Genomic DNA, 24,671 nt, shown 5'->3' with positions numbered 1-24,671 from the left:
AGCTGGGTCTGCTCCCCTCCACACGCGCGGCGCCCTGTTGGGGTTCCAAGCAGATCCCCAGCTCCCTGGGCCCTGGTGGGGGTCTCTGGGCTCTCCAGCAACTCCCTCTTTTCCATGCCTCTGACTCAAGGGACATGCCCTCGGGGCCAGAGGTGCTCAGACCTGCCAGCCAGTGCAGGAGGCAGGCTGGACCCGGGGAGAAGACCAAGGACCCCTGAGCCACACCTCAGCCGAGGCCTGGGGGCAGGCAGGGCGCTGTGAGCGCCTGCGTGGAGGCCTCTCTGCAGAGGACCCAAATGCAGAAGGGGCAGAGCGCACTCCCTGCACAAGTCAGGCCCCAGGCAGCCTCGGGGGAGTGCTCTCTAGGTGTGGACAGTGAAGCGAGGGCTCAGCAGAGTGGAGCAGCCTCTCACACCCAGAGGAGGGATGGGCACTCAGGACTGGAGGGGTGTCCCAGGCTTGTGGGAGCTGGGGCTGGTGCCAGGGACGGCTCCCACCTCTCTGCCAGCCCCGCTGAGCTCGACGACCCGGGCACGAGCCACCTTCCATCCCTTGACTTTGGGACGGAGGCCTGAGAGAAGCGGGGGACACCGAGGAGCCGTGGGGGGTGCAGGGCGGCTCCCCGAGCCCACAGGCCCACAGTCAGCCTTGCCCCAGCTGCCAGCCCCAGGGGCACCCAGCCGTTGGAGACCCCGGAGCCCCACAGTTCCAGGATGTCTCCTCTGACAGCCTGGAAACTCCAGGGCGTCTGGCCAGGGGCCAAAGCCCGCAGGCGGAAGTTGTGGGCTGTGGCTGTGGCCAGCCCACTGGGAGGGGGAGTGTCTGCCCCAGGAGCGAGCTCACTCCAGCTGAGCCGCAGGCCGGGAAGGCGAGGCACAGTCGCCACGGGCCGCCCCTCGCGCCCTCACTTGGCGGGCACCTTCCTGCGGCCAGATGCTGGCCGGGCACGCCGTCGCCTTGCTCTGCCTGACCTGGGGCGCCTACCAGAGCCTGGCTGTCCCCAGGGTCACGGAATGCGGCCTCTCCTGTCCCCAGGTGAGCCTGCCCCTCCTGGACTCTCCTCTGAGCAGCCTGGCCCACCTACACATGCTACTCAGAGTGACCAGCAAGGGGCCCGGGGCCCGGGGTGGTGGGTGGTCAGAGGCCCGCGGCTCCCCAAGGTGGTGGCCCAACCTATGGCGCCAGTCACGGGAAGCGTTTGCCAGGAGCGCGTGGGGCACTGAGGCCCCATGAGTGTCCTTTCCCGGGGAGCTGTGCAGCGGCAGCCCGAGGCCCCTCTTGTGTTCACAAGGCCGTTTCATCATCCGGGGTGCAGGCTGGGGTGGTGTCCGGGCTTGTGTGGACACCCACCTAAGGAAATGCCATGGGCACCGAGCTCATTCTGGGCAGACAGGTGCCGTGGGGCAAGGATGTGGCTCGGAACATGGTGTCCCGGGACTTTCACTGTCCCCACAGTGCCCTAGCCAGCAGCACCTGTCCTCGGAGGTCCCCCAGCTCAAGACTGGGGAGGCTAGCCACTGCAACGGGCTGGGGAGCCCCAGGCATGGGCCCTCCTCCAGGTGGGGGTCAGCGGGGACCCAGGGAGACACAGGGCAAGCAGGCTCAGGGAGCAGTGGCAGCTGGCGAGAGAGCTCGGGGGACCCTGGGGCACACAGTCAGTGTGCCAGGCACACTCTCCAGGGCATGGCGTGCGTCCAGCAGAGGGTCATGGAGGGACAGGGCGGGCTCAGGGGGCCAGGGGTCAGGCAGAGCCTCAGAAGCAGGACTCAGGTCCTGGGTGCAGGGACCCATGGTGGGTCCTTCTGGCTCCTGGTGGGACTGGTGGGTGCAGAGGGGACAGCCGGGCTGAAGTAGGGGTGGGGCCTGGACCCGCCCGCGGGGATGGTGGAAGGGTGGGCAGCTTCGGGAGCACTGCAAGGTGGAGCTGAGGACTGGGTCCCAGACCTCAGGGAAGGAAGAAGCCAGGATGAATCTTAAGACGCTGCTGTAGCGCCTGGGCCCAGGCTGGAGGCGTTCTCTGGCTCAGGGGGCAAGTTTTCAGGGAGGAAACTCTGAAATGTGGGAATTTTGAAATATGGGGTTTGAGAAGCCCACCAGACTACGGAGAACTGGTGCTGGGACAGCAGGGTGTGGGGGTGGAGTCAGGGCGAGGCTGCAGGGGTGTGACCGGCCCCCCTCCGTGGGATGGGCCCGGACGGTGCAGGAGGGGCTGTCGAGGGGAGAGGCCAGAGGAGACCCCCACCCCGCCACGGGCCCCCACCACGGAGAGGGCGCGGCCGGGCACCGCCTTGGCACCCAGCTGGGGCGGCGGGATCAAGGGCGGGGGGCTGGTGGCGGGGGGGGGGGGGGGGGGGGGGAAGCGGGGGGGGGCGGTGAAGAGCACGGACACAGCCAGAAAGGCCCGGGGAGGGGCCCCGGGGGAGGGGCCCGGGGGTGGGATCTGGGGGAGGGGTTGGGAGAGGGGCCGCTGGAAGAGGGGCTGGAAGAGGGGCTGGGGGAGGGCCGGGGGGGGGGGCCCGGGGGAGGGGTCAGGAAGCCCAGGATTGGGGGCTACCTCGGGTGCCTCTGGAGACCCCCCACTTACACGGAGACCCCCGCAGCGCTGTGGGCCTTGACAGCCTTCAGGCAGGGCAGGGCCAGGAAGGCGGGGACAGGCACAGCTGAGCACAGGGCGCCTGGGGGTGGGGGCGGGGGGCGGTCAGGGCCCCTCCTCAAGCACCTAGGACCTTGTCCTCCCCACCCGATGGGGCGGCAGGGTGAGGACCAGGCCCGCTGGTCCCCTCCCCACAGACCCCGCCCTTGCCGACCCACCTGGGAAGCCCCGAGAAGCCCAACAGCGGAAACCCCCGCGGGTGGGGGGTAGGGCGGGGCAGCCGCTTCTCCGTCCCCGCCGCCCCCTCCCCCCCCACAAAGGACGAAGACCGGCCCTCTCCCGCGTCCGCCACCCCCAGCTCCCCTGGGCGCCACTGTCCACCGGTGCTCTCTGACCTTGACCTTTGCCCCTGCTGGTCCCTGGGCAGGGAGAGGGGTTCTGGGCACCCAAGGTCCAAGCACCAGACCTCACCCAACCCCACCAGTAACCCGGGGCAGCAGCTCTGTGGTCCTCAGGCACAGGGCGGTCTCCAGAAGCGGGCCGTGCCCCAGGGCCAGGACATAGGTGCGCCTCAACTTCTCCACTCCCTGGAGCCCCGCCAGCTTGGGAGGGGGTGGACTCAGGCCACAGGTGCAGGGTGCCGGCTGGCTCCAAGCCTCGGGGCTGTGGGAGGCGTGGGGTGGCCAGGCGAGGCTGTGGCCCAGGCCCACTGCCCCCTTGCCTTGCTGGGCCTGCCCTGTGCCGCCCACTGGCCCCTGGGCCCGCTGGACTGGCTGTCTCACCCTCCACCCATCTGTTTGGTCAGGTTCTGGGCGAGGCACCCAGGCGGGTGCAGCCCCTTTGCCCAGCCGACGCCCCTGCTGCCCCTGGTCACCTTCCTCAGCCCGAGCACCACGGGCAGGCCCCTGGGGTCACCTCAGTGGGGTTCGTGCGGCTGGGGGCTGAAGGCCTTATTGTCTCAGAGGGATGTCGTGATCAGAAGACCGGGTGATGAGGGGTGATGGTTAAAAGGCTGGGGCAGACAAGGTGCCTGGGCAGGGAGAGGGGACCCAGAGTGTGGGGCTCAGCCAAGAGTGACCCGGTCACCCAGATATTAACATCCGGGGTCACTGGGAGAAGCTCGATGCCATCCTCGCAGCTTTTCTATAAACCTGAGATTACTCCAAAGTGAAGACTATTTAGGAAGAGGTGTAGCGCTGGAGATGGACCCCCCAAGAGTGCCTGCCCCTCAGACCCAGGGAAGAGAGGCAGACCTCTGCCCCCCACCCCGTGCTGGCAAAGAGCCCCCAGCTGTTGGAGCGCTGTGCCCGTGAGGGGCCCCCCACCTTCCCGAGCCCCTTCATCTCCCACTCTGACCCGAGGCGGCACTGCCTGGCCTTAGCCGGGTCCTTGCTGCCTGCTGTCTCCCCGCCCGGCCCCACGCCAGCAGCTCCGGGCGGTCCTGCGGTGCCTGGAGCGCCACGTGTGTCGGAGTGGGCCTGAAGGTCCAGGGGCGCAGGGCGCCGGGGTGGGGCGCTGGGGTGACACGAGGCGGCCCGCTGGCCTCTCACTCCCTCTCCGTGTTCTGTCCGCAGGGCTTCGCCTGCAAGAGCCGCGTGAACCGTGAGTACATCTCAGGAGGAGGACGCGCGGCCCTTCCGGTCCCCGCTGACACCCCCTCCTGCCTCACCGGGCAGAGTGCCCTCCCATCCCTGCCGCCGCCTGGGGCAGGAGGGCACAGCCCCCCTCCACGCCCAACTGCAGGCTTGTTGGACGTGGGAGTTGCGGTTTCCTATGCTATTGGAATTTGCTGCTTTGTGAAGTGGCCCCGCCAGTCTCCACCTCACCAGCAATACATGGAAACCTCCACTTTCTCATCACAGGCTCCATTTTTGCCTACCGTAATACAATATTCTATTTTAAAAATAGCTTTATTGTCTTTGCAGACACTTTATATTTTGTTTTAAAAGGGGCTTAAGGGACGCAGTGGAGGAGGGCATGGCAACCCACTCCAGTATTCTTGCCTGGCGAATCCTATGGACAGAGGAGCCTGGCAGGCTACAGTCAATAGGGTCGCAAAGAGTTCGATGTGACTGAAGCGACTTTAGCACACATGCGTGCAGGGATAAATAATAAATAATAAGAAGAAGAATGATAAAGCTACCACCAAAGCCCTCCTAGAGAAATAAATGCTGTTTATTTTAGGAAGACACAGTTCTAGACATCTTTGTAGGCAAATATACAGTTCCTGGATAAACAGATGACAAAGATTTTATAAAAGTGAAATTACTTTATTCTATTTAAAATCAGTATTTTATTTAATTTGACTTTAATAGGAAAAACCAAAGAAATGGCTAAACGTTAATTGAATGCTTCTTCACCTCGAGGGGGGTTACTTCTCAAGGACCCCCAAGGTTAAGGTGTGAGATGAGACAGGACGCGGACCCGTGAGCCGACATGTGCCCCCGCCCAGGCAGGCCCCTGTCACTGGTGCGTCTGACCGCAGTCAGTGGTCGTGGAGTTGAACGGCATCCGGTCACAGCCTGTGCCTGGACCCTCCCTGAGGGTGAGAAGCCTGAGGCGCCCCCAAGCTAGTGTTTCTGCTGAGGGGCCTGCAGGCTCCTCCCCCCTGGGCTGGGCCCTTTCCTGGATCCCTGTGAGCTTCCGACCCAATGACGCGGTTGTCTGGTAACCTCGGAGCGTTTCCCGCCCGCCTGAGCATGGGCCTCCTCTCTGATGACGCCACCTCTGCCCGCGTCGCCGGCTCCCTCCGTCTCTGTCTTTCTCCGGGCCTTTTGCTGTGAGCATTCCAGGCCAGCGCGCCTCCCGGTCTGCGCTTGTTTGCCCCGAGATGCGCTGTCTGGCCCCTGTGCCCCTGTCTCCTCTGAGCCCGCTGCACTGTGACCACCGGGCTGGGCCACGTGTCCCTGCCACCGTGTCCCTCGCGGTGGGCCTCCCCTCCGTCCCGCCACGGCGCTTTCTCCCCTCCCACGTGCTGCCTTCCCGGTCCCCTCCTTCCCTCCCTCTCTCTCCTCCTCTCGGAGCTGTTTTAATGTTGTCTACATCGTCTGGGACGTTCTTTCAGTCTTGGTCAAACGTGGGCAGCTGCCTCTGGACCCCCTTCTCACTCACTGACCCCAAATCCATGGTGTTTCCCCCGCGGACCTGCTGTGTGCAAGGGCCAGATGTCCGGAGGGCCCCAGACATGCTGGGGGGACTCGGCCGGGCAGGTCCTGGGGGTGGTGGGGGTGCGGGGAGGGGCCCTCGGCTTCTAGGGGACCTGGGGGCTGTCACGGGCTCTCTCCCTCCCCCTCCCTTCCCTCGTACCCCAGTGGGATCCGTGATAATGCAGGACCCCACCCGGCCTCCTTCTCTCCAGATGGGGGTGCAGAGGGGGCTCGCCACGGATTCCCGGGCTTTGTCCCCCCAGCAGGGCTGCTGGGGGTGGGGTCACCAGGCAGGGGCACAGCTCGGGTCTGGGCGACGCTCCGGCCTGGCCCACGTGCTCGGCCCGCTGGGGGGCAGTTCTCTGGCTCGGCGACCTCTGAGGGTTCTGGCAGGTATGGGGGGTACTTTGTGAGACACACTCCCGTCTCCGTTTGTGTGTCTCTAACAACACTGAGACCTGTGTGGGCTCCTCCCGGGGCAACGACGGTCACCCCGCGTCACAGACAGCTCTTCCCACTGTCCCTCCTCCTCAGCCTCGGGCTGAGAGTCACACGCTTCGGTTTCGATGCAGTAGTATTCACACGCCTCCCCTTTCAGGGTTTCGTGAATTGGGGGGATCTTTTAAGAAGTCTTCCCCATTCTGAGGTCATGGCGACTTCCTCCCTGTACTTCCTCTATTTCTATACTAAAGTTTTGTTTCTCAGACTCAGGTCTTTGATTCACCGAGCTCTTGTTTCTGTGTGCTCTGAGGCAAGAGCCCGACTGTGCTCTTCGCTGCCTGGAAATCCCGCAGTGGCCACACCAAGTGCCGGACGCCTCCACCCCCACCCCACCCGTCTTCAGATGTCCACGCTGTGCGGGCGGTTCCCCGACGGCCTCTACTCCTGGGTGAGGCCACCCTGAGTCCTGGGGGCCCTCCCTACACACCCCATGCTGTGGACCTGCATACTGAGCCCCTGGATGGATAGATTTAAGCTGGACGCTGACTTCTGCTTGAGTTCTTTCCTAAATTGTCCTGGGACATGGCAGCGTCATTGAGGCAGCCCTAAATCCACATACAAGAGCAAGGAGGGCATAAAACAGAAGCGGGGTCCACACTCCAGACCCCAGAGACAGGCCCAAGGGCCCCAGGTGGGAGGAGCAGCAGAAAGCAGAGGGGAGTCTGAACCCAGCAGGCAGTGAGCACCACTGGGGAGCACCCAGCACCTGCTCAGGGACCCCCTGGGAGGCGGCCCTGCACAGAGAAGCTACAAGAGGCTTGAGGACAGCAGCGGCAAGAGCAACTGCAGGCGGATGAGGCCGAGCGGAAGGAAGAGCTAGGAAGTTCAGTTCAGTTCAGTTCAGTTCAGTTCAGTCGCTCAGTCGTGTCCGACTCTTTGCGACCCCGTGAATCGCAGCACACCAGGCCTCCCTGTCCATCACCAACTCCCAGAGTTCACTCAAACTCATGTCCATTGAGTCAGTGATGCCATCCAGCCATCTCATCCTCTGTCGTCCCTTTCTTCTCCTGCCCCCAATCCCTCCCAGCATCAGAGTCTTTTCCAATGAGTCAACTCGTCTCAAGAGGTGGCCAAAGTACTGGAGTTTCAGCTTTAGCATCACTCCTTCCAAAGAAATCCCAGGGCTGATCTCCTTCAGAATGGACTGGTTGGATCTCCTTGATGGTCTTGATCCCTGTCTCCTGTACAATGTAACGAACCTCATTCCATAGTTCATCAGGCACTCTGTCTATCACATTTAGGCCCTTAAATCTATTTCTCACTTCCACTGTATAATCATAAGGGATTTGATTTAAGTCATACCTGAATGGTCTAGCGGTCTTCCCTACTTTCTTCAATTTCAGTCTGAATTTGGTAATAAGGAGTTCATGATCTGAGCCACAGTCAGCTCCTGGTCTTGTTTTTTGTTGACTGTATAGAGCTTCTCCATCTTTGGCTGCAAAGAATATAATCAGTCTGATTTTGGTGTTGACCATCTGGTGATGTCCATGTGTAGAGTCTTCTCTTGTGTTGTTGGAAGAGGGTGTTTGCTATGACCAGTGCATTTTCTTGGCAAAACTATTAGTCTTTCCCTGCTTCATTCTGTATTCCAAGGCCAAATTTGCCTGTTACTCCAGGTGTTTCTTGACTTCCTACTTTTGCATTCCAGTCCCCTATAATGAAAAGGACATCTTTTTTGGGTGTTAGTTCTAAAAGGTCTTGTAGATCTTCACAGAGCTGGGAAACCAGACCGCAAAGCACGTCCACCCAACAGCGACAGCAGAGGGCGCTGTGTGCAGCAAGGAAAGCAGAGCCCAGCCTGTGGCTGAAAGCTCAGAAACCGTTCAGGGAACCGTGGCCAAGGGGGCCTATGGGCACAAGCTCAGGCGAGCTATGATAATAAAAAGAGAATGAGGGACAGAATGAGGTCCCGACAGGCAAAGGCAGTGCACCAGAACACCCCAAAACCCACAACTGCCGCTGTTCATTTCAAAGTGGCTTAAAATAGCCAGTTCAGTTCAGTAGCTCAGTCATGTTCAGGCTCCCTGCCACCCCATGGACTGCAGCACGCCAGGCCTCCCCGTCCATCACCGAATCCTGGACCTTACTCAAACGCATCTCCATGGGGTCCATGATGCCATCCAACCATCTCAGCCTCTGTCGTCCCCTTCTCCTGCCTTCAGTCTTTCCCAGCATCAGGGTCTCTTCAGATGAGTCAGTTCTTCACATCAAGTGGCCAAAGTATTGGAGCTTCAGCCTCAGCATCTGTCCTTCCAATGAATATTCAGGACTGATTTCCTCTAGGATGGACTGGTTTGATCCCCTTGCCATCCAAGGGACTCTCAAGAGTCTTCTCCAACACCACAGTTTAAAAGCATCAATTCTTCGGGGCTCAGCCTTCTTTTTGGTCCAACTCTCACATCCATGCATAACTACCGGAAAAACCATAGCCTTGACTAGACAGACCTTTGTTGGCAAAGTAGTCTCTGCTTTTTAATATGCTGTCTAGGTTAATCAGAGCTTTTCTTCAAAGGAGCAAGCATCTTTTAATTTCATGGCTGCAGTCACCATCTGCAGTGATTTTGGAGCCCAAGAAAATAAAGTATGTCACTATTTCCATTGTTTCCCCATACATTTGCCATGAAATGATGGGACCAGATGCCATGACCTTCGGTTTTTGAATGTTGACTTTTAAGCCAGCTTTCTCACTCTCCTCTTTCACTTTCATCAGGAGGCTCTTTAGTTCTTCTTCGATTTCTGCCATAAGGAGGGTGTCATCTGCATATCTGAGGTTGTTGATATTTCTCCCGGCAATCTTGATTCCAGCTTGTGCTTCCTCCAGTCCAGCATTTCACATGTTGTACACTGTATATAAGTTAAATAAGCAGGGTGACAATATACAGCTTTGACGTACTCCTTTTCCAATTTGGAACCAGTCCATTGCTTCATGTCCGGTTCTAACCATTGCTTCTTGACCTGCATACAAGTTTCAAAGGAGGTAGGTGAGGTGGTCTCGTATTCCCATCTCTTGAAGAATTTTCCACAGATTGTTGTGATCCACACAGTCAAAGGCTTTAGCATAGTCAATAAAGCAGAAGTAGATGTTTTTCTGGAATTCTGTTGCTTTTCATATGATCCAACAGATATTGGCAATTTGATCTCTGGTTCCTTTGCCTTTTCTAAATCCAGCTTGAACATTGGGAAGTTCTCAGTTCACGTATTGTTGAAGCCTGGCTTGGAAAATTTTGAGCATTACTTTGCTAGCATGTGAGATGAGTGGAATTGTGCAGTAGTTTGAGCATTCTTTGGCATTGCCTTTCTTTGGGGTTGGAATGAAAACTGACCTTTTCCAGTCCCGTGGCCACTGCTGAGTTTTCCAAATTTGCTGGCACTTTAACAGCATCATCTTCTAGGATTTGAAAGAGCTCAGCTGGAATTCCATCACCTCCAGTAGCTTTGTTCGTAGTGATGCCTCCTAAGGCCCACTTGATTTTGCATTCCAGGATGTCTGGCTCTAGGTGAGTGATCACATCATCATGATTATCTGGGTCGTGAAGATCTTTTTTGTACAGTTCTTCCGTGTATTCTTGCCACCTCTTCTTAATATCTTCTGCTTCTGTTGGGTCCATACCATTTCTGTCCCTTATTGAGCCCATCTTTGCATGAAATGTTAGACGACTCAAGAAAGTTGATAAAGATGTGAAAGAACAATAGGAACAAAAGTTAGGAAATTTCAGAAATGAGGTGACAACACTTGGGCTTAAAAATAAAGGGAATATCACTGCAGAAATGACGACTATGTTAGAAGTAGTGAATAGACCCAATATTAAATGCCTTGAGAGAAATAGAAGGTGAAAAGGGGATTTTTTTTAAAATCAGAAAGAAGTGTCATATTGTGTTTGAGTAGACTCCAGGTGGTGGACAGGGAGGCCTGGCATGCTGTGGTTCATGGCGTTGCAAAGAGTCAGCCATGACTGAGCGACTGAACTGAACTGAGCTGTTAGTACAGGGAACTATATTTAATATTCTGTGATAAACCACAATGAAAAAGAAAGCTTTTTAAAAAAATAATGTATCTATATGTATAACAGAATCACTTTGCTATACAGCAGAAATTAACACAACATTGTAAATCAACTATATTTCAATTAAAACGAGAATACAAGGGACTTCCGTGATGGCACAGTGGACAAGAATCCAATGCAGGGTTCAATCCCTGGTCCCGGAAGATCCCACGCGCCTCAGAGCAGCGAAGCCCGCGCACCACAGTTCCTGAGCCGGCGCCCTGGATCCCGGGTGGCGCGGCTCCCGAGCCGGCGCCCTGAGGCCCGGGCAGCACGGCTCCCGAGCCGGCGCGCTGGAGCCCAGGCAGGCGTGGCTCCCGAGCCGGCGCGCTGGGGCCCGGGCAGGCGCTGCTCCCGAGCCGGCGCCCTGGAGCCCGGGCAGGTGCTGCAAGTGCTGAGCCCTCGTGCCCTGGAGCCCGGGCTCCACAACCAGAGAACCCAGAGCACCGAGCAGCCCACACACCGCAGCAAAGAGGAAGCCCCACTCACCACACTGAGAGGAAAGTCCGTGCACAGTCACGAGGATTCCATGCGACCAAAAATAAGTGAAGAAATGAAAATGTTTAGAAAAGAATACAAGTAAGGTTGGAAAAGAGAAAGAGTCAGAAGAGATGAAATGCCGAGTCAATAACAGAAGATGCCGCAGATAGACAGAGAAAGTCCAGAGTGCGGGCGCCGTGGGCCCCTGGAGAAAGCCGAGCCGCAGAGCAGAGGCGCAGAGCTGCAGCTCCGGGACAGCAGACAGCCCCAACACGAGGCGTCGAACTGGAGAGGAACAGCCCCGAAGACGCAACGTGAGAACCCACTCAAGCAAAATGGGTGGATGTTAAAGTGAAAAATCTTTGGGCCTCTAAGCAAAAAGAACTTAGCAATTCAAAATGGAAAGGAAAATACATCAGATCTCTCAAAGAGCTACATTTTACCCCCGAAGAGGACGGACACCAAAACCACAGCGCTTCGTTTCATGACTATAGACACAGTTCCGCGTCATGATCGTGAAACTCGCTAAGAGGCCAGACCTTAATTAATCCAACCACAAAACAGAAACAACAATTATGGGACCTGATATGGCTGCTGTTGCTCCAACAGCAACGATGACAGCAGATATATGCAGTGAACCAGCACGCTGTACTCCTTAAGTTTACACAATGCCATGCATCAAACATATCTCCATGAAAGGACACTGGCTCAGGCTGGGACTCAGGGGCTCTTGTCCCAAGGGCCACTCCTAGGGAAGGAGCATCAGCCACGAGGCCCCGGGAGGGGTCGGACGGGAAACGGGGTGAAAATCTAACACAGGGCTGTTTGCAACACTGAGAACACGAGTGGAAGGGGAGGCGGTGTGGTATTCACAGCCGAGCGCCCGACCATGGAGATGGGCTGGTCATGAGCACCAGGAGAGACAGGGACGAGTCTGTGCAGACAGGTTTCCGCCCTCTCCAGCCCGCCTAGCGGGGAGTGCTGTGGCCCAGACACAGTGTCGGGGGCACAGTTTCACGGTGCTCTCCCCGGTGTTCTGAGCGCCGAGCCTGGAAGAAAGGAGGTGCTGAGGCCCTGTGCAGAAAGCGCAGTGGACCTCTGCTCGGAGTTGGCAAGCAGCAGGACTGCCCGAGGCTCCACTCTAAACCCACGGTGGCCCTGTGGAGGCTCCTGGACCATCGGTGGCGTGTGTCTCTTCCAGCCCTCCCTCTGGGTGCTCTGTTTATCTCTCACGCGTCTGCTCCAGGGAGTTCCCTGGCCATCCAGCAGTCAGGGCTCTGCCTTTCCCTGCTGGGGGCCGGGGTTTGTCCCTGGGAGAGAACCTAAGATGCCACAGGCCACGCAGTGTGGCCAAAAATAAAAGTCTGCTCCGTGCCCCTGAGAAATGGCTGTTGGCTGTCCCCGGGCCGAGGATTCAGGCAACTCCCCTCAGACCGGGTTCCCTTTGTTTCTCGGTGAACCAGGAGTGACCTGTGACTATCGGGACCATTTCTAAGTCGTGGACTGAAGTTCCTTGGATCTGCCTGGGTGCAGACCAGCGCTTGGAGCCCGCAGAGGCTGCAGGCTCTCCAGGAAGCTCCCTGTCCCTGCCCTCCCGCCGGGCCCAGGGTGGGAGGAGGCAGCAGGTTTCTCCGGATCCCGTCAATGAGACGGGGCAGCCCTGGGCCTCCTGGTCTGGCCGAGCCTCAGCATCCCGCACCCCCCCCCGCCCCGCTTCCTCAGCTCTCACGGGTTCGGGGAAGTTTTTTTCACATGTATGTTTTCACACATATATGTAAGTTGTCTATGCCTATGTTTCCCACATGTATGTGTTTACAGGTATGTTCCACGTGTTTTACATGTATGTTTTCACGTGTATGATTTTACATGTGAGTTTTTAACATGTACTTTTTTCCCTCCAGCACTGTTAGCTGTTCTCAGTAGAGCCGGTCCAGACAGCACAGGCTCCTGTGGGATGCAGAAGGAAACCCCGACGGGCTTTCAGACGCACGGGAGCCCTTCCCTCTCCTCCTGCCCCGCCAACGCGCAGTTAGATCCCCTCCGTATCTTACCAGCTCCTGTGTTCACGATTCCCTTTGTAACCCACTTCTTCCTTCTGAGTTCCTATTTCTCCTTTTTAAGACGCAGGCGAGGTGTTAGGCCTTCTCTTAGTATGCCTCTGGTTTACTGTGATGGCTTTAAACCTTCAAACGAGATCAAATGTATTCACTTCCCCTTAATCTTTATGAAGAATTTGGGGTTCACAATGCCTTCCACACGGTCACAGTGAGGTTGCTGTGCACAGCCTGTGGGGCCTTAGTTCCTGAACTAAGGACTGAACCCATGCCCAGGCAGTGCAAGCGCTGTGCCCTAACCACTCAACCAGCAGGGAAGTCCGTCACATCACCTTCTCCTATACACCTTCTGTGCTGTGACCTTAACTGGGGACAGGAGCCTGTCCTTACTTTTATACAAGCAACTTCATGGCACCCGCGGTCGCCCTTCCCTTCTGTGGCTCCACCCTTTTTCCTTCTGACTCTGATCCTTTTCTTGACTGGCTGCAACAGGTCCTTGTATTTCTCCAGAAAAGGTCAAAAGACGCCGCCTTCTCATTTTCTGCACAGAGGAGGACGTTTCCACACATACGAGGGACAGCCTAGATGAGAGAGAGTTCTGAAGCTCCAGGCTCCGAGGATGCGCCTCTCAGCAAGGAAACGTCAGGCCTGGGGACACAGCTCTCCTCACCCTACCCCCACCTTGCCGGACTAACCCCCCACTCCCAGGCTTGACCAGGAGCCCCTGGAGCCAGACCAGGACTCGGCCGCCTCCTGCAGGCAGCCTCTGCTCCGATTCCAGCCACAGCCCTTGGGAACTGTCCCCCCAGGAAGCTCTGAATCGCCCATGTGACCCCACACTTCGGGTTCATCAGCCCCAAGGCAACAGCAGGCTGGGTGTGTGGTGGGGGCCAGGCCGGGGCAGGGGACCATTCCCAGCTCTGACCAGCGGGGAGGATTTTACCCCCGTTTAGAACTGCCAGCACACATGGATAGGAAAAGGCAGACCAACTACTCGCTTACTTTGGCCACCTGCTGTGAAGAGCCGACTCACTGGAAAAGACCCTGATGCTGGGAAAGATTGAGGGCAGGAGGAGAAGGGGACGACAGAGGATGAGATGATTAGCTAGCATCACCGACTCAATGGACATGGGTTTGAGCAAACTCAGGAAGACAGTGAAGGACAGGGAAGGCTGGCGTGCCGCAGTCCATGGGTCGCAAAGAGCTGGACACAATTTAGTGACTGAACAGCAACAGCTACCTGCTGGCTTTATTATTTCTAAACCTCTATCATCTGGGGCGGTGGAACCCGCAGCCCCATCCCCTCCACGTGGAGGACAGGCAGACGTGCTGCTGGTTTCCTCGTTGCTGAATTTGGAAAGTTCTTACAGGTTCTGAACACACGTTCCTTAACAGGTGCATGATTTGCAAATATCCTGTCTCTGACTTGTCTTTTTACTCTTTACTGGGGTCTTTCAAAGAGCAGAAGTTGGAAAGCTTGATGGAATCCAACTTGCCCGTTTCTTCTCTTACGAGTCACAGTTTCAGTATTCTGTGTCAGAGAATTTAGCCTCACCTAAGGTCACAGCTGCCATTCATGGCAGACAGATGGGGAGACAGTGGACACAGTGGCCGACTTTATTTTTCTGGGCTCCAGAATCACTGTGGATGGTGATTGCAGCCATGAAATTAAAAGACGCTTGCTCCTTGGAAGGAAAGCTATGATCAACCTAGACAGCATGTTAAAAAGCAGAGACATGACTTTGCCAACAAAGGCCCGTCTAGTCAAGGCTATGGTTTTTCCAGTGGTCATGTGTGGATGTGAGAGTTGGACTATAAAGAAAGCTGAGTGCAGAAGAATGATGCTTTTGAACTGTGGTGTTGGAGAAGACTCTTGAGAGTCCCTTGGTCTGCAAGGAGATCCAACCAGTCCATCCTAAAGGAGGTCAGTCCTGGCTGTTCATTGGAAGGACTGATGCTGAAGCTGAAACTCCAATACTTTGGCCACCTGATGCAAAGAACTGACTCATTTGAAAAGACCCTGATGCTGGGAAAGATTGAAGGCAGGAGGAGAAGGGGATGACAGAGGATGAGATGGTTGTATGGCATCACCGACACAATGGACATGGGTTTGGGTGGACTCCGGGAGTTGGTGATGGACAGGGAGGCCTGGCGTGCTGCAGTCCATGGGGTCGCAAAGAGTCAGATGTGACTGAGTGACTGAACTGAATTGAACTGAAGGTCATAGAGATTATTGAAAATAGGTTTCTTTTTGAAAGTTTGGTAGTTTAGGTTTTGCACTGAGTCTGACAATCCACTTTACATTCTGTGAGAGCTGTGGTCTAGAGCCCATTGTTTTCCAGTGGACACAGAGCTGAGCACCATTTGCTGGAAGGACCGTGCATTCCCCGCTGGACTCGCAGCATGGTTGCCAAGAGTCAGGCACGCAGGCCTGAGCAGGGGTGGGACGCTAGGCTGGTGGGTTTTGTCTCTCAGTCCTGGGGAGTCTTTCCTATCATCATCTCACTCGCATGGCTCCCAAAAGAAGTCTGCCTCTCCCGTGCCTTGGTTCCGCTGTGCCTCACGTGTCTTTCCCTCTGGTAGCTTTGCAGTTTTCTCTTTACTCTGGCTTTGAACAGACTGACTGTGGTGTGCTTATAATTTCTTCATGTTTCTTATCTTTCACTGGGCTTCTTGGATCTGTGAGTATATAGTCCTCACCAAGCTTGAAAATACGGTAGACTGTGATTTTCACCTGGCTCACAGACGGCTCAGCGGTACAGGATCCACCTGCCGGTGCAGGAGATATGAGAGGCATGGGTTCAGTCCCTCGGGCAGGAAGATCCCCTGGAGGAGGAAACGGCACCGCACTCCAGTGCTCTTGCCTGGAGCCCATGGGATCGCAGAGGCAGTGCTGTGTGGCTGAGCACAGAGGCACACTGGATATACACTTTTATCGTCACAAATATTCTTGAGTCTTTTAGGGAATACAGTCAACTTACTTGGAAACAGGTTAATCTTTCTGGGGTCTCTCTTTCAAGATCTGTTAGACGAGATCAGAGCAGCGCTCCACCCATGGCTAGTTATTTCTCTTACAGAAACAAGACCCTTGTGTCCGCTGCACCAGGGCCCCGTGAGGCCCTGGGTCTGTGGTCTGGCTGGGAGCAGGGACAGCCCAGACCCACGGGCCGACAAGACTCTGTCCCCAGGGCCCCTCTGGCTTCTTCTCTTCCTGCAGCTCCTCAGTCCACGCGGGCATCCCGCTCTGCCAAACACTCACCCTGCTCTCTGCATCGCGGTCCTCCCGTGCTCATCCTGCAAACTCTGGCCACGTCCGGCCATTTGCCTCTGCCCAGATCTGCCCCACTTCTTCTCTTGGGGAGGCACCTTGAACGCCGTTACCCCATCCCCGCCACCTGGCAGCACCCTCGGGACAGTGGGCATGGTGAGGCTCCCGGGTTGCCCCCTCCATGGGCATCGCCGTCCTGGCTTCCTTGCACCCAGTGTCTTGAGATCGCACTTCGCCTGCTGTCCAGGCTGAGCGCCGTGACTCCATCTTGACCTCAGCGGGGCCCACAGCTCTGGTTTCTTTCCCAGGAACATTTCAGACCTCACAGTTTCTGCTGCCTCTCTGAATCATGTCTGATCTGGTCAGGTCGGGGCTCCGCTGAGCGACGGGCCAGCTCTTCTGGCTGGGTCTCAGCAGTGGCGCCTCAGCCCCCTTCTCCAAGGTCTGGGAGCCCAGCCACCATGGCCACGGGGACCCCTCACTCCGGCTCCTTGTGCCACGGGGGGAGACGGCCTTGGGTGCACCCTCTGCCCTTCCCCCACCCTCGTGCATTCAACCGGTCACCCTGGTCCCCGTGTCCCCCTCCCCCTGAAGCACAGGAAGGGCCTTGGCACCTTCGTCCTTCGCTTCCCCTTGGCCGTAAGCCTGAGGGCGGGTCTTCCTGCCACGCTGCTTGGGGTGTGCCTGCACCCTGGCCACCGCTGAGCACACATACCATCTGACACGTCACCTGGCCGGAACGCCAGGCCCTGAGTGCCAGAGGGAACCTGGGCTGCCAGCTCCGCGGGGTGCAGGGCTCTCCGGGGCATGGTGGAGCCCGTGGAACTAACCCCATTGACCTTGAAGCATCTGCCTGAAGATTGGGCAGAGCCAAGACCGAAAACACCGCTCAGCCCCGGAGCCTGAAAGCGAGACCCCCGCTGCCTGCACGGCGCCCGGTCCGGCCCCCGCTTCCAGGGCCCTGACCAAGGCCATTGGGGCTAAGCCATCTGTGCCAGTGCTGCTGCCTGCCTACGGACAGGGCTTTAGGCGGCAGTGGCCTCGGGCCCAGGCCCGGGTGCCCCCCGCAGACCTGTGCTGCTGCTCATCCTTGGAACCCATGGGGCCAGCCGGCACGCCTGGCGGGGGGGCCTCCTCTGCCTCTTTGCTGGCCAGGTGGGGGCCCTACTCCTGGGCCCAGCAGACAGCTCTGCACATGGCTCAGGTGGGCCCACCACTCTTCCAGGGCCTGGCTCTCTGACGGCACTGGGGAGAGTAGGGAGGACCGCCCCCCCATTTTGTGCAGCAGAGACCCAGAGCCACTCCCCACCCGGCCACCCACAGGCAATAGCCCAGGCACCAGCAACCCTGGCACTTAGCCTCCCTCTCCCCCAACAGGAAATATTTTCAACAGCTTCTGCCGGCAGCCCCCCGTGTCCATGCCCAGGTCCGTCCTGGGGTCCCTGGCGCTCTCCACTGCCATGAAGTGCTCCCCACCTGACGGCTGCTCCCTGCTCCTGCGCGTCAATGCCTCCCTCGCGCTGCACGGTGACTGTGACGGGGTCACTCCTGGGTCATGGGGGGGCTCAGGGCTCCTTTTCTTCCCATGTCAACCTGACGGCAGGCTAGGGTGGGGCAGAGAGACCCTGCTCACTGCCTTCACAGGGGACAGCATGGTCTGACAGGCCACGGACCCTCTCTCCACAGAGAGCCTGCAGGGCCTGGAGGTCTGCTCCACGAGCCTGGATACCCAGGAGACGCAGTGCCAGGCTGTGCAGGTGTCCAGGGCCTCCCGCCAGCAGGCAGGGCAGCAGGTGAGGCCAGTGTCTGACCCGGACCCGCCAGTCCAGCCCCAAGCCTGTGCCCGGCAGCACAGCTGTCCCCTGGCCAGTTCTCGCCACCCTCCCCGCTCCACAGCCCATCCCGGCCCATGGACGGGGCGCCCCTCCTCCCCTACCCCAGACTCTGGGCTCCAGCTGTACGAGGTGGAGCTGGCCTGGCCAGGGGTAGGGGGCCAACACCCAGGTCCACAGCTCACCCCGCCCCTGCCCAGCTCCAGGTGCGCTTTGACTGCTTCGAGGTGGCCGTGGCCCAGACCCTCTACGTCACCCTGAGGACTGTCCCCCACTTCTGCGGGGTCCAGCTGGGCCAGCAATACCACATGGAAGGTAGGGACCAGGGAGCTGGCGTGGGCACTGCCCTCCAGCCTCCTGGAGGGAGTGGTGACTGCCGTGGGGCAGGTGTCACCCAGGCAGCAGGTAGGTCATGCGGGACAGGTCCCAGCAAGTGTATTTTAATTCTGGGTTGCTGTCTCCCTGGAGGGGTGGGCTTCTGGAAACCACACCAGCAGAGGCCCGGCTGGGGGTGGCCCCTGGGGCAGAGTGGGCTGGGCCCAGCACTTCCCTTGTCATTCACAGACTGCAGAGAGGAGGACGTGGGGAAGAATGTGCCTGACTGCTTCGGTGAGGTCCCTCCCCAGGTGGGACCCCGGCCCCGCTGCCCCTGGGAAGACCCTTGGGTGGTGGTGGGCACCCGCAGGCCTCCTACCGGGCTCTTCTGGGAACTCACAATGGTCCTCAGGCAGGCAACTTCCAAGACGCCTGGGTCTGGCAGGAGTCACCACATGCAGGCTGTCAGGACAGCTGGAGCCCTGTGCCTGGTGACCTCTGGCCCCAGCGTGACCCCTCCTCCTGCCCTCCTACAGCTGAGAAGCTCTCCTACTGGGTGGACCGCAGCCGCAAGGTCATTCTAGTACAGGTGCCAGAGTCGGGGGGCCCTGACTACTACGTGCGGCTCTGTCTGAAGCGGTTCACCTGCGAGGACGCGGGCGCCCCAGTGCGGGTGAGCCCCAGCCCCGCTCACAGCTCCAGCCCCGCCCCCTGTCCTCCCCTGCCACCTTGCCCACAGCCCCGGCCCCGCCCACCAGGCCCCGTCCACCAGCTGTCCCACCTGCTGCCCTGCCCACAGCCCTGGCCCCGCCCACAGCCCTGGCCCCGCCCGCCCTCTGTCCTCCCCTCCCGCCCCGCCCCGCCCACCAGGCCCCACCCGTTCCTGTCGCCCCCGCCTACGCTCCTTCCCTCTGTTGCAGGTAACAGGGAACAGGGTCTCCCGGAGGGTCTCTCTACCCTACAGCCAAGAGTTGTCGTGTCTGTGCCTTGAGGTCAGTAAGGGTGCGGCCTTGACACGCGAGAGTGGACGAGAGGATGGGCCGATTCTGTGCTGATCCCAGCCCCTTCCGTAGGTCTGGTCGGCGACCCCTGATGCGGTGCGAATCCAGACCTGCCCTTTCAAAAATGGTGAGTGCCCTGAGGTGCTCGGGAGAGCGAGGAGGGAGGGGTGGGAGATGGCGAGTCAGGGGTCCCCAAGGATGGGGGCTGCTGGTCCAGCGCGCAGGGCTGACGCAAGGAGGGCTGAGAGTAGCGGGGAGGGCCAGCCTCAGCGCCTGAGACAGCTTCAGGCAGCAGGTCGTCAGAGCTGTGTTCTGGGCAAGCCCTCCAGGTGGTGGAAGCCCTGCGTGGATGCAAGCGTCCATGCCAGGCAGCGCACAAGCACACGCGGGCGCCATGGCCTGGCCACCTGGGAGAGCCAAGGCCACAGCGGGAAGGGGAGGGGGTCCTCCCCGAGGATAAGGGGTGTTCATCGGCGGGGCACACAAGCGAACTGGGTGGGGCCTAGGTCTAGAGCCACGGGAAAAGACACCTGCCCAGGACCCAGCCTGCCCATCGCCGAGCAGGTGCTGGGTCCGGTGGCCTGTCAGCAGCTGGGACAGTGTCCCTCTGACTCCAGCCCTGGGGGAGGGTCCCTGCAGTCACGGAGAGCCTCCGGGACGCCATCCACTACCACCCGGGGAGCCAGGCGCTGAGCTGGGAGCCCGCCTGCCCCATGAGAGGCCGTGTGAGTCTGTGCTGGCAGCCAGGGCCAGGGGCCCACTGCCTCGAGCTGAAGCATTCAGGCCGGCCAGCCCGCGGCAGGGTGAGTGTCCCCCAGGCAGTGATGGGGGCGGAGATGGATGGCCAGAGCCCTGACGTGAGCTCCCCCCAGGTGCAGTACCCGCTCGTGGACACACAGCCCCAGCTCTGCCTGAAGGTGAGTGGGCTGGACCACAGCTTGCCTCGTGCCCTCCCGGGGCTGGCGGAGGGATCTGAGGAGCCAGACAAGGGACCCACGGCATTGGGGCAGGGGACCCACAGCCAAATGTCTCCCTCTGCCTTGCCCAGCCCCAGGGTCCAGCCACCTAGCAGCCCCTCTAACCCCTCCTGGGCCAACAGTGGGGGGTGGGGGTTTGTGACCAGTCCCAGAGGGCCGTGAAGGAGGCCTGCCTGTCGCTGGGCACACAGCCACACCCTGTCCCTCGGCCTCCCGGCAGTTCTCCACGAGCCTGGGTTTCCAAGTGAGGTGCCCTTTCAAGCAGCCAAGGTTCCCAGGTGAGCCCTCCAGGGGACGGGGGCCTCCAGGGGAAGGGGGCCTCCAAGGGGCGGGGCCCTCAAGGGGACCAGGGCCCTCTGAGGGGCAGGGCCCCAACAAGGGGGCGGGGCCCTCCAGGGGGCAGGCGGGAGGCCCTTGCAGTGTGGCCATAGCCAAGATGGTCAGCGGTGGGTGGGCGCTGGGCCTCACCCCTGCCCCCACAGCCTGGAAGATGGCCGTCCAGCCTTCGCCTGCTCCGGGCCACCTCCGGGTGGCCTTCTTCTCGTCCAGCCCCTCCCGCTTCCAGGTGTGCCTGTGCCACCAGGGGAAGACATGGCCCCCCGCCTGCCGCCGACTGCTCCAGGCCACCCCCGTCCCTGCGGCCTCTGTGAGCCAGGTGGGGCAGGCGACCCCGGGGGTGGGGCTGACCCCCGGCCTTCCTGCAGTCAGAGCTAGTCCCCGCGAGGGCGGAGGGCGGCGAGCACGACAGCGGCCTGGAGGAGCCTGGTCTGTGCCCCACTGCCTGTGACCGGCCCCTCCCCCGCCAGGGTGACTCTGCAGGGGACCCTGCAGTGGCCTTTGTGGACATTCCTGGGGGCGAGGCCTGTGCACCCAGCACCTGCATCCAGGTAGGTGTACCGCCCTGCCCAGCCTCCGCCCACCTCCCAGGAGCTGCCCAGGGCCCTGGGCTGCTCTGGGAGGTCCCTTCAGCCCCACAGCCTCTCCGGATGGTGCTTCTGGGGAAGGAGGGGGCGTGCAGGGTGGGCGACAGGCTGTGCTGACCTGCTCTCTCTGCCCTGCCCCTGCCCGCAGGGCAGGAGGACCGATGTCCAGTTCTCCGTCCCCCAGCAGCTCTGCGGCCTCCAGTGTGGTGAGTGAGCGGGCCAGGCCTCAGCGGGGACTGGGGCTGGGAGGACAGGCACTCAGGGGCAGTCGGGGGCCAAGAGCTGGACCCCAGACTGGCCTGTAGCAGCCCCGTCTCCCACGGTCAGGATGCGGGGGCACTCTGCACAGGAGGTGGAGGACAGAGGGGCCCCCGCCTCAGCGTCAGGCCAGGCTTCTGAGCCTCGACTTGGGGGGTCAAGGCTCCTCCAGGGCCTCGCACTGGGTCAGGGGTGTTGTGCCCTCCTCTCTGAGTGTCCACCACACTGACCTGGGCTCTTCCAACTGCCCAGAAACTCGAAGTCCCCGGCCCACCTGTCGCCCACCCAGGAGTCCCAGACTCCTGGACTTCAGACTTGGCAGGATCTAGAGGGAACCCTAAACCTACGGGGCCTCGGTGTGGCCCAGGGGGTGACTCCTGCCTGAGGGCCAGGGGTAGGGGGCAGTGAGTGGCACAAGGGCAGTGGGAGTGAGGAGCAAGCACACTCATCTTCAAGTGCAAACCTCTGCCAGTGCTGAAAAGCAGACAGAAAGAGGGGTGCCTGGGAATCCAGCGCTCTCACCACCCCGTCCACTGATGGGCAACTGGGCCGGTCTCGAATGGCCTCTGGGCGCAGCTGAGTCTCAGCAATGCCAGGGCGCCCCAGTCCCGCCCACCTCCCCTGGCAACTGCTCCAGGGCCTGCATCCACTTCTCCCCTTACCCCACCCCACCACAGCCCCCACCTCCCCGCCCCAGCAGATCGAAGGGGCGATGGTCACCCCTGAGAGCCTTGTGTCTGGACCAGGGCTCCAGTATTTGCCAGTCAGATGGCATGGTGGGTGGCCTGGGGCTATGACTGGAGTGCCATGCCGGGTGAGTCCCAGGGTCTTGTGATCAGTGAGAGCACCTGGGCCCAGCTGGAGTCGGGGAACCTGGCAGGATACTGGTCCTGAGGTCAGGGTAAACTCCCCCAAAGATGGACGTTTGCCTGCTGACCGGGCACTGGCTTGGCAGGACTGGGCAAGGGGCCCTGAGAGGGTGGGGTCTCATCCCCTCTCCTGCTTTCCACCTCATAGTCGGAGGTGGGCTAGGGGGGCATGTGAAAAGTGAACGTTGAAGTGTTAGTCGCTCAGTCGTGTCTGACTCTTTGCGACCCCATGGACTGCTGCCTGCCAGGCTCCTCTGTGCATGGGATTCTCCAGGCCAGGATACTGGAGTGGGCTGTCATTCCCTTCTCCAGGGGATCTTCCTGACCCAGGGATCGGACCTAGGTCTCCTGCACTGCAGGTGGACTCTTTACCCTCTGAGCCACCAGATGGTTGAGGGGGGGGTCTATGCCCCCACACAAGGCTTTCTTGAGCCAGCCCCCCATTCCTTTCTCCCCAGCTGCCACCCAGGGGACAGCAGCCTGAGGCCAAGTATCTCACCAAGAAGACACGGGTGCCAGGTCCAACTGCAGGGATCCGGCAAGGGGCCAGCTCACATCTAGACACCCCAGGCCTCTGTCGTGAAGGCTCGGCCTCAGGGCATGCACTGAGGGTCCTCACCTGGCCCCAGACTAGGGGCCTGTGTACCTCTTGGGTCTCCAAAGGCCTGCAGCTACTCGGGCCCTTGGACGATGCCAGGACTTTGGGTCAGATGAAGGACCTCCAGCTCCTCCTGAACCCTGAGTGGGGCCAACAGAGTGGCTCCATGGGCAGCCCCTTCCCCAGATGGTCCAGCCCCTGATGCATCTGTCTCAGCCTGGCCCAGGCTCCCTCTGGACCACCTGGGGTCAGGGCCAGCATCCCTGGCCCTGAGCACGAGGTTCTCTGGAGTGCAGGGTGTGACCCCACCCTTCCTGGAACTGACCAGGTCTGGGGGGCCAGGTCACCCACACACGTGCTGGGGCCCAGAATAGGCCTTCACCGGCCCCCACCCTTCAAAGAGTCTGCTAAGGACCTGAGCACCCACCACCCCAGCACCCAGCCTTCACCCTTGCCCCCAGAGCTGGACCACCTTCCACTCCCAGGCCCCTAGCCAGGACAGTGCGGTGAGGGACGGCCACTCCGTTGGCCTCAGGGGCCAGCTGCCAGGACGAGCCATTCTCAGACGCTCTGCACCCCCTGAGGTCACCACGCGCCACCTGTGCTCAGGAGCCACAGGGCGCCCTCGGCCCTGCCAGCGTCATTTCTGTGTCCCAGGCCAGCGGTCGCCCAGCAGTCGGCCGGCTGGGCCTGCCCTCACGGGACCCGCATGCCAGCTCACAAGGACCCCCGGGCCGCCCCTGCCGGGCCGCTGTCTGGAGTCACCTTCACCTGACTCAGGGCACACGGGGCACGCCCGGGCCGGGCCCCGCCCCTGGCCTACGCTGGGCTGCGCCTGCACATGCGCACCTCCCTCCCCGCCCGGCCTGGGCTCTGCCTCGTTAGTGGAACACAGGCCCCTGGACGCCTCGTCATCGCTCCCTTAGTGGGAGCTGCTGCCCGAGCCGACAAGAGGGGTCGGCGGAGCCCACATGCCCCCTCACTGAGAAACTCTTGTCTGACTGGCTCGCCGCTTCCCTTGAGGACAGGGAAGGGGTCGGCAGGGCCAGGGAGCCCTCGTGGGGACTGGGGGACCACGGGGCCGCGTGTCTCCCCTGAGGCGGGATGGAGGCCGTGACTGCAGCTGGACCCCCGCCCGCGGTTCGAGAGGGGCTGTCGCACCCCCAGCCCGCAGATCCTGGTCCCCCACCTCGGCCAGGCCTGGCCCTCAGCGGCTGTGCTCTGGGCTCACGCACGTACTCCTGCCGTGCTCTGGAGACCCCTGTCCGCCCCAAGTGCCCCCTCTGCATCAAGGCACAGAAGGAGGTGGGGACCAAGGTCCCCACGCCACAAGTTCCGGCTTCTCACACCTGGCCTGTCTCGGGGTCCCTGCCTGTGCACAGAGACTGCGGCCCTGATCCAGCGCCTGCCTCAGGAGGAATCCTTGACCTGGAGGGGTGGGGAGGTGGGTTGGCTGGCGGGGTTTGGGGGCCGGGTGTTGGAAACTGAACAGATGCAGGCTCCTCCACTTCGCAGCAGCCCTGGCCATCCCACAGTGGGGAACTGGAAGCCCAGACAAGGGGAACGACTGCGCTCCTCTCCAGGACTAAGGACCTGCCTGGCCACAGGGCTGGGGTGGGGAGGGGTGCTCCAGAGTCCCAGCTGCCCCGCTGTCCAGGATGTGCTGCCCTCCCATGGTGGTGGCGCTCAGCCCAGGGCTCTGAGCTGGGCCGTCCACGCGCACCCGGATCCCCATGGCCCGACAGGCACGCTCCCGTGGCCAGTGAGAGGCCGCTCCTTCAGCAGGACCTCCCCTCCCCAGCCCGGCCACACC

At 60.4% G+C, this 24,671-nt stretch overlaps 1 protein-coding gene across 1 annotated transcript; it reads left to right on the top strand.

Moving 5' to 3' along the window:
* Positions 1-933: 933 nt before the first annotated feature.
* On the top strand, positions 934-23,633 carry IL17REL (interleukin 17 receptor E like). Its single transcript, XM_068971568.1, has 17 exons — positions 934-1,035; positions 4,168-4,195; positions 17,463-17,612; positions 17,772-17,878; positions 18,118-18,232; positions 18,482-18,526; positions 18,769-18,905; positions 19,153-19,224; positions 19,306-19,360; positions 19,873-20,036; positions 20,106-20,150; positions 20,431-20,488; positions 20,693-20,856; positions 21,017-21,097; positions 21,282-21,339; positions 22,924-23,047; positions 23,516-23,633. Exons 1-17 carry the CDS (start codon positions 934-936, stop codon positions 23,631-23,633), a joined length of 1,623 nt encoding a protein of 540 aa, XP_068827669.1.
* Positions 23,634-24,671: the final 1,038 nt, after the last annotated feature.

The sequence above is a fragment of the Capricornis sumatraensis genome, chromosome 4 (genome assembly GCF_032405125.1).
Source record: "Capricornis sumatraensis isolate serow.1 chromosome 4, serow.2, whole genome shotgun sequence".
Taxonomy (NCBI): domain Eukaryota; kingdom Metazoa; phylum Chordata; class Mammalia; order Artiodactyla; family Bovidae; genus Capricornis; species Capricornis sumatraensis.
The sequence above is the reverse complement of the archived record's forward strand: the minus strand, read 5'-3'. Positions and strand labels throughout refer to the sequence as shown.

Coding starts and splice junctions, on each gene's coding strand:
- IL17REL (XM_068971568.1), top strand. CDS start 934: ATGCTGGCCGGGCACGCCGTCGCCTTGCTCTGCCTGACCTGGGGCGCC. Junction 1,036..4,167: donor GCGGCCTCTCCTGTCCCCAG/GTGAGCCTGCCC, acceptor TTCTGTCCGCAG/GGCTTCGCCTGCAAGAGCCG. Junction 23,048..23,515: donor GGCAGCCCCTTCCCCAGATG/GTCCAGCCCCTG, acceptor TCTGTGTCCCAG/GCCAGCGGTCGCCCAGCAGT.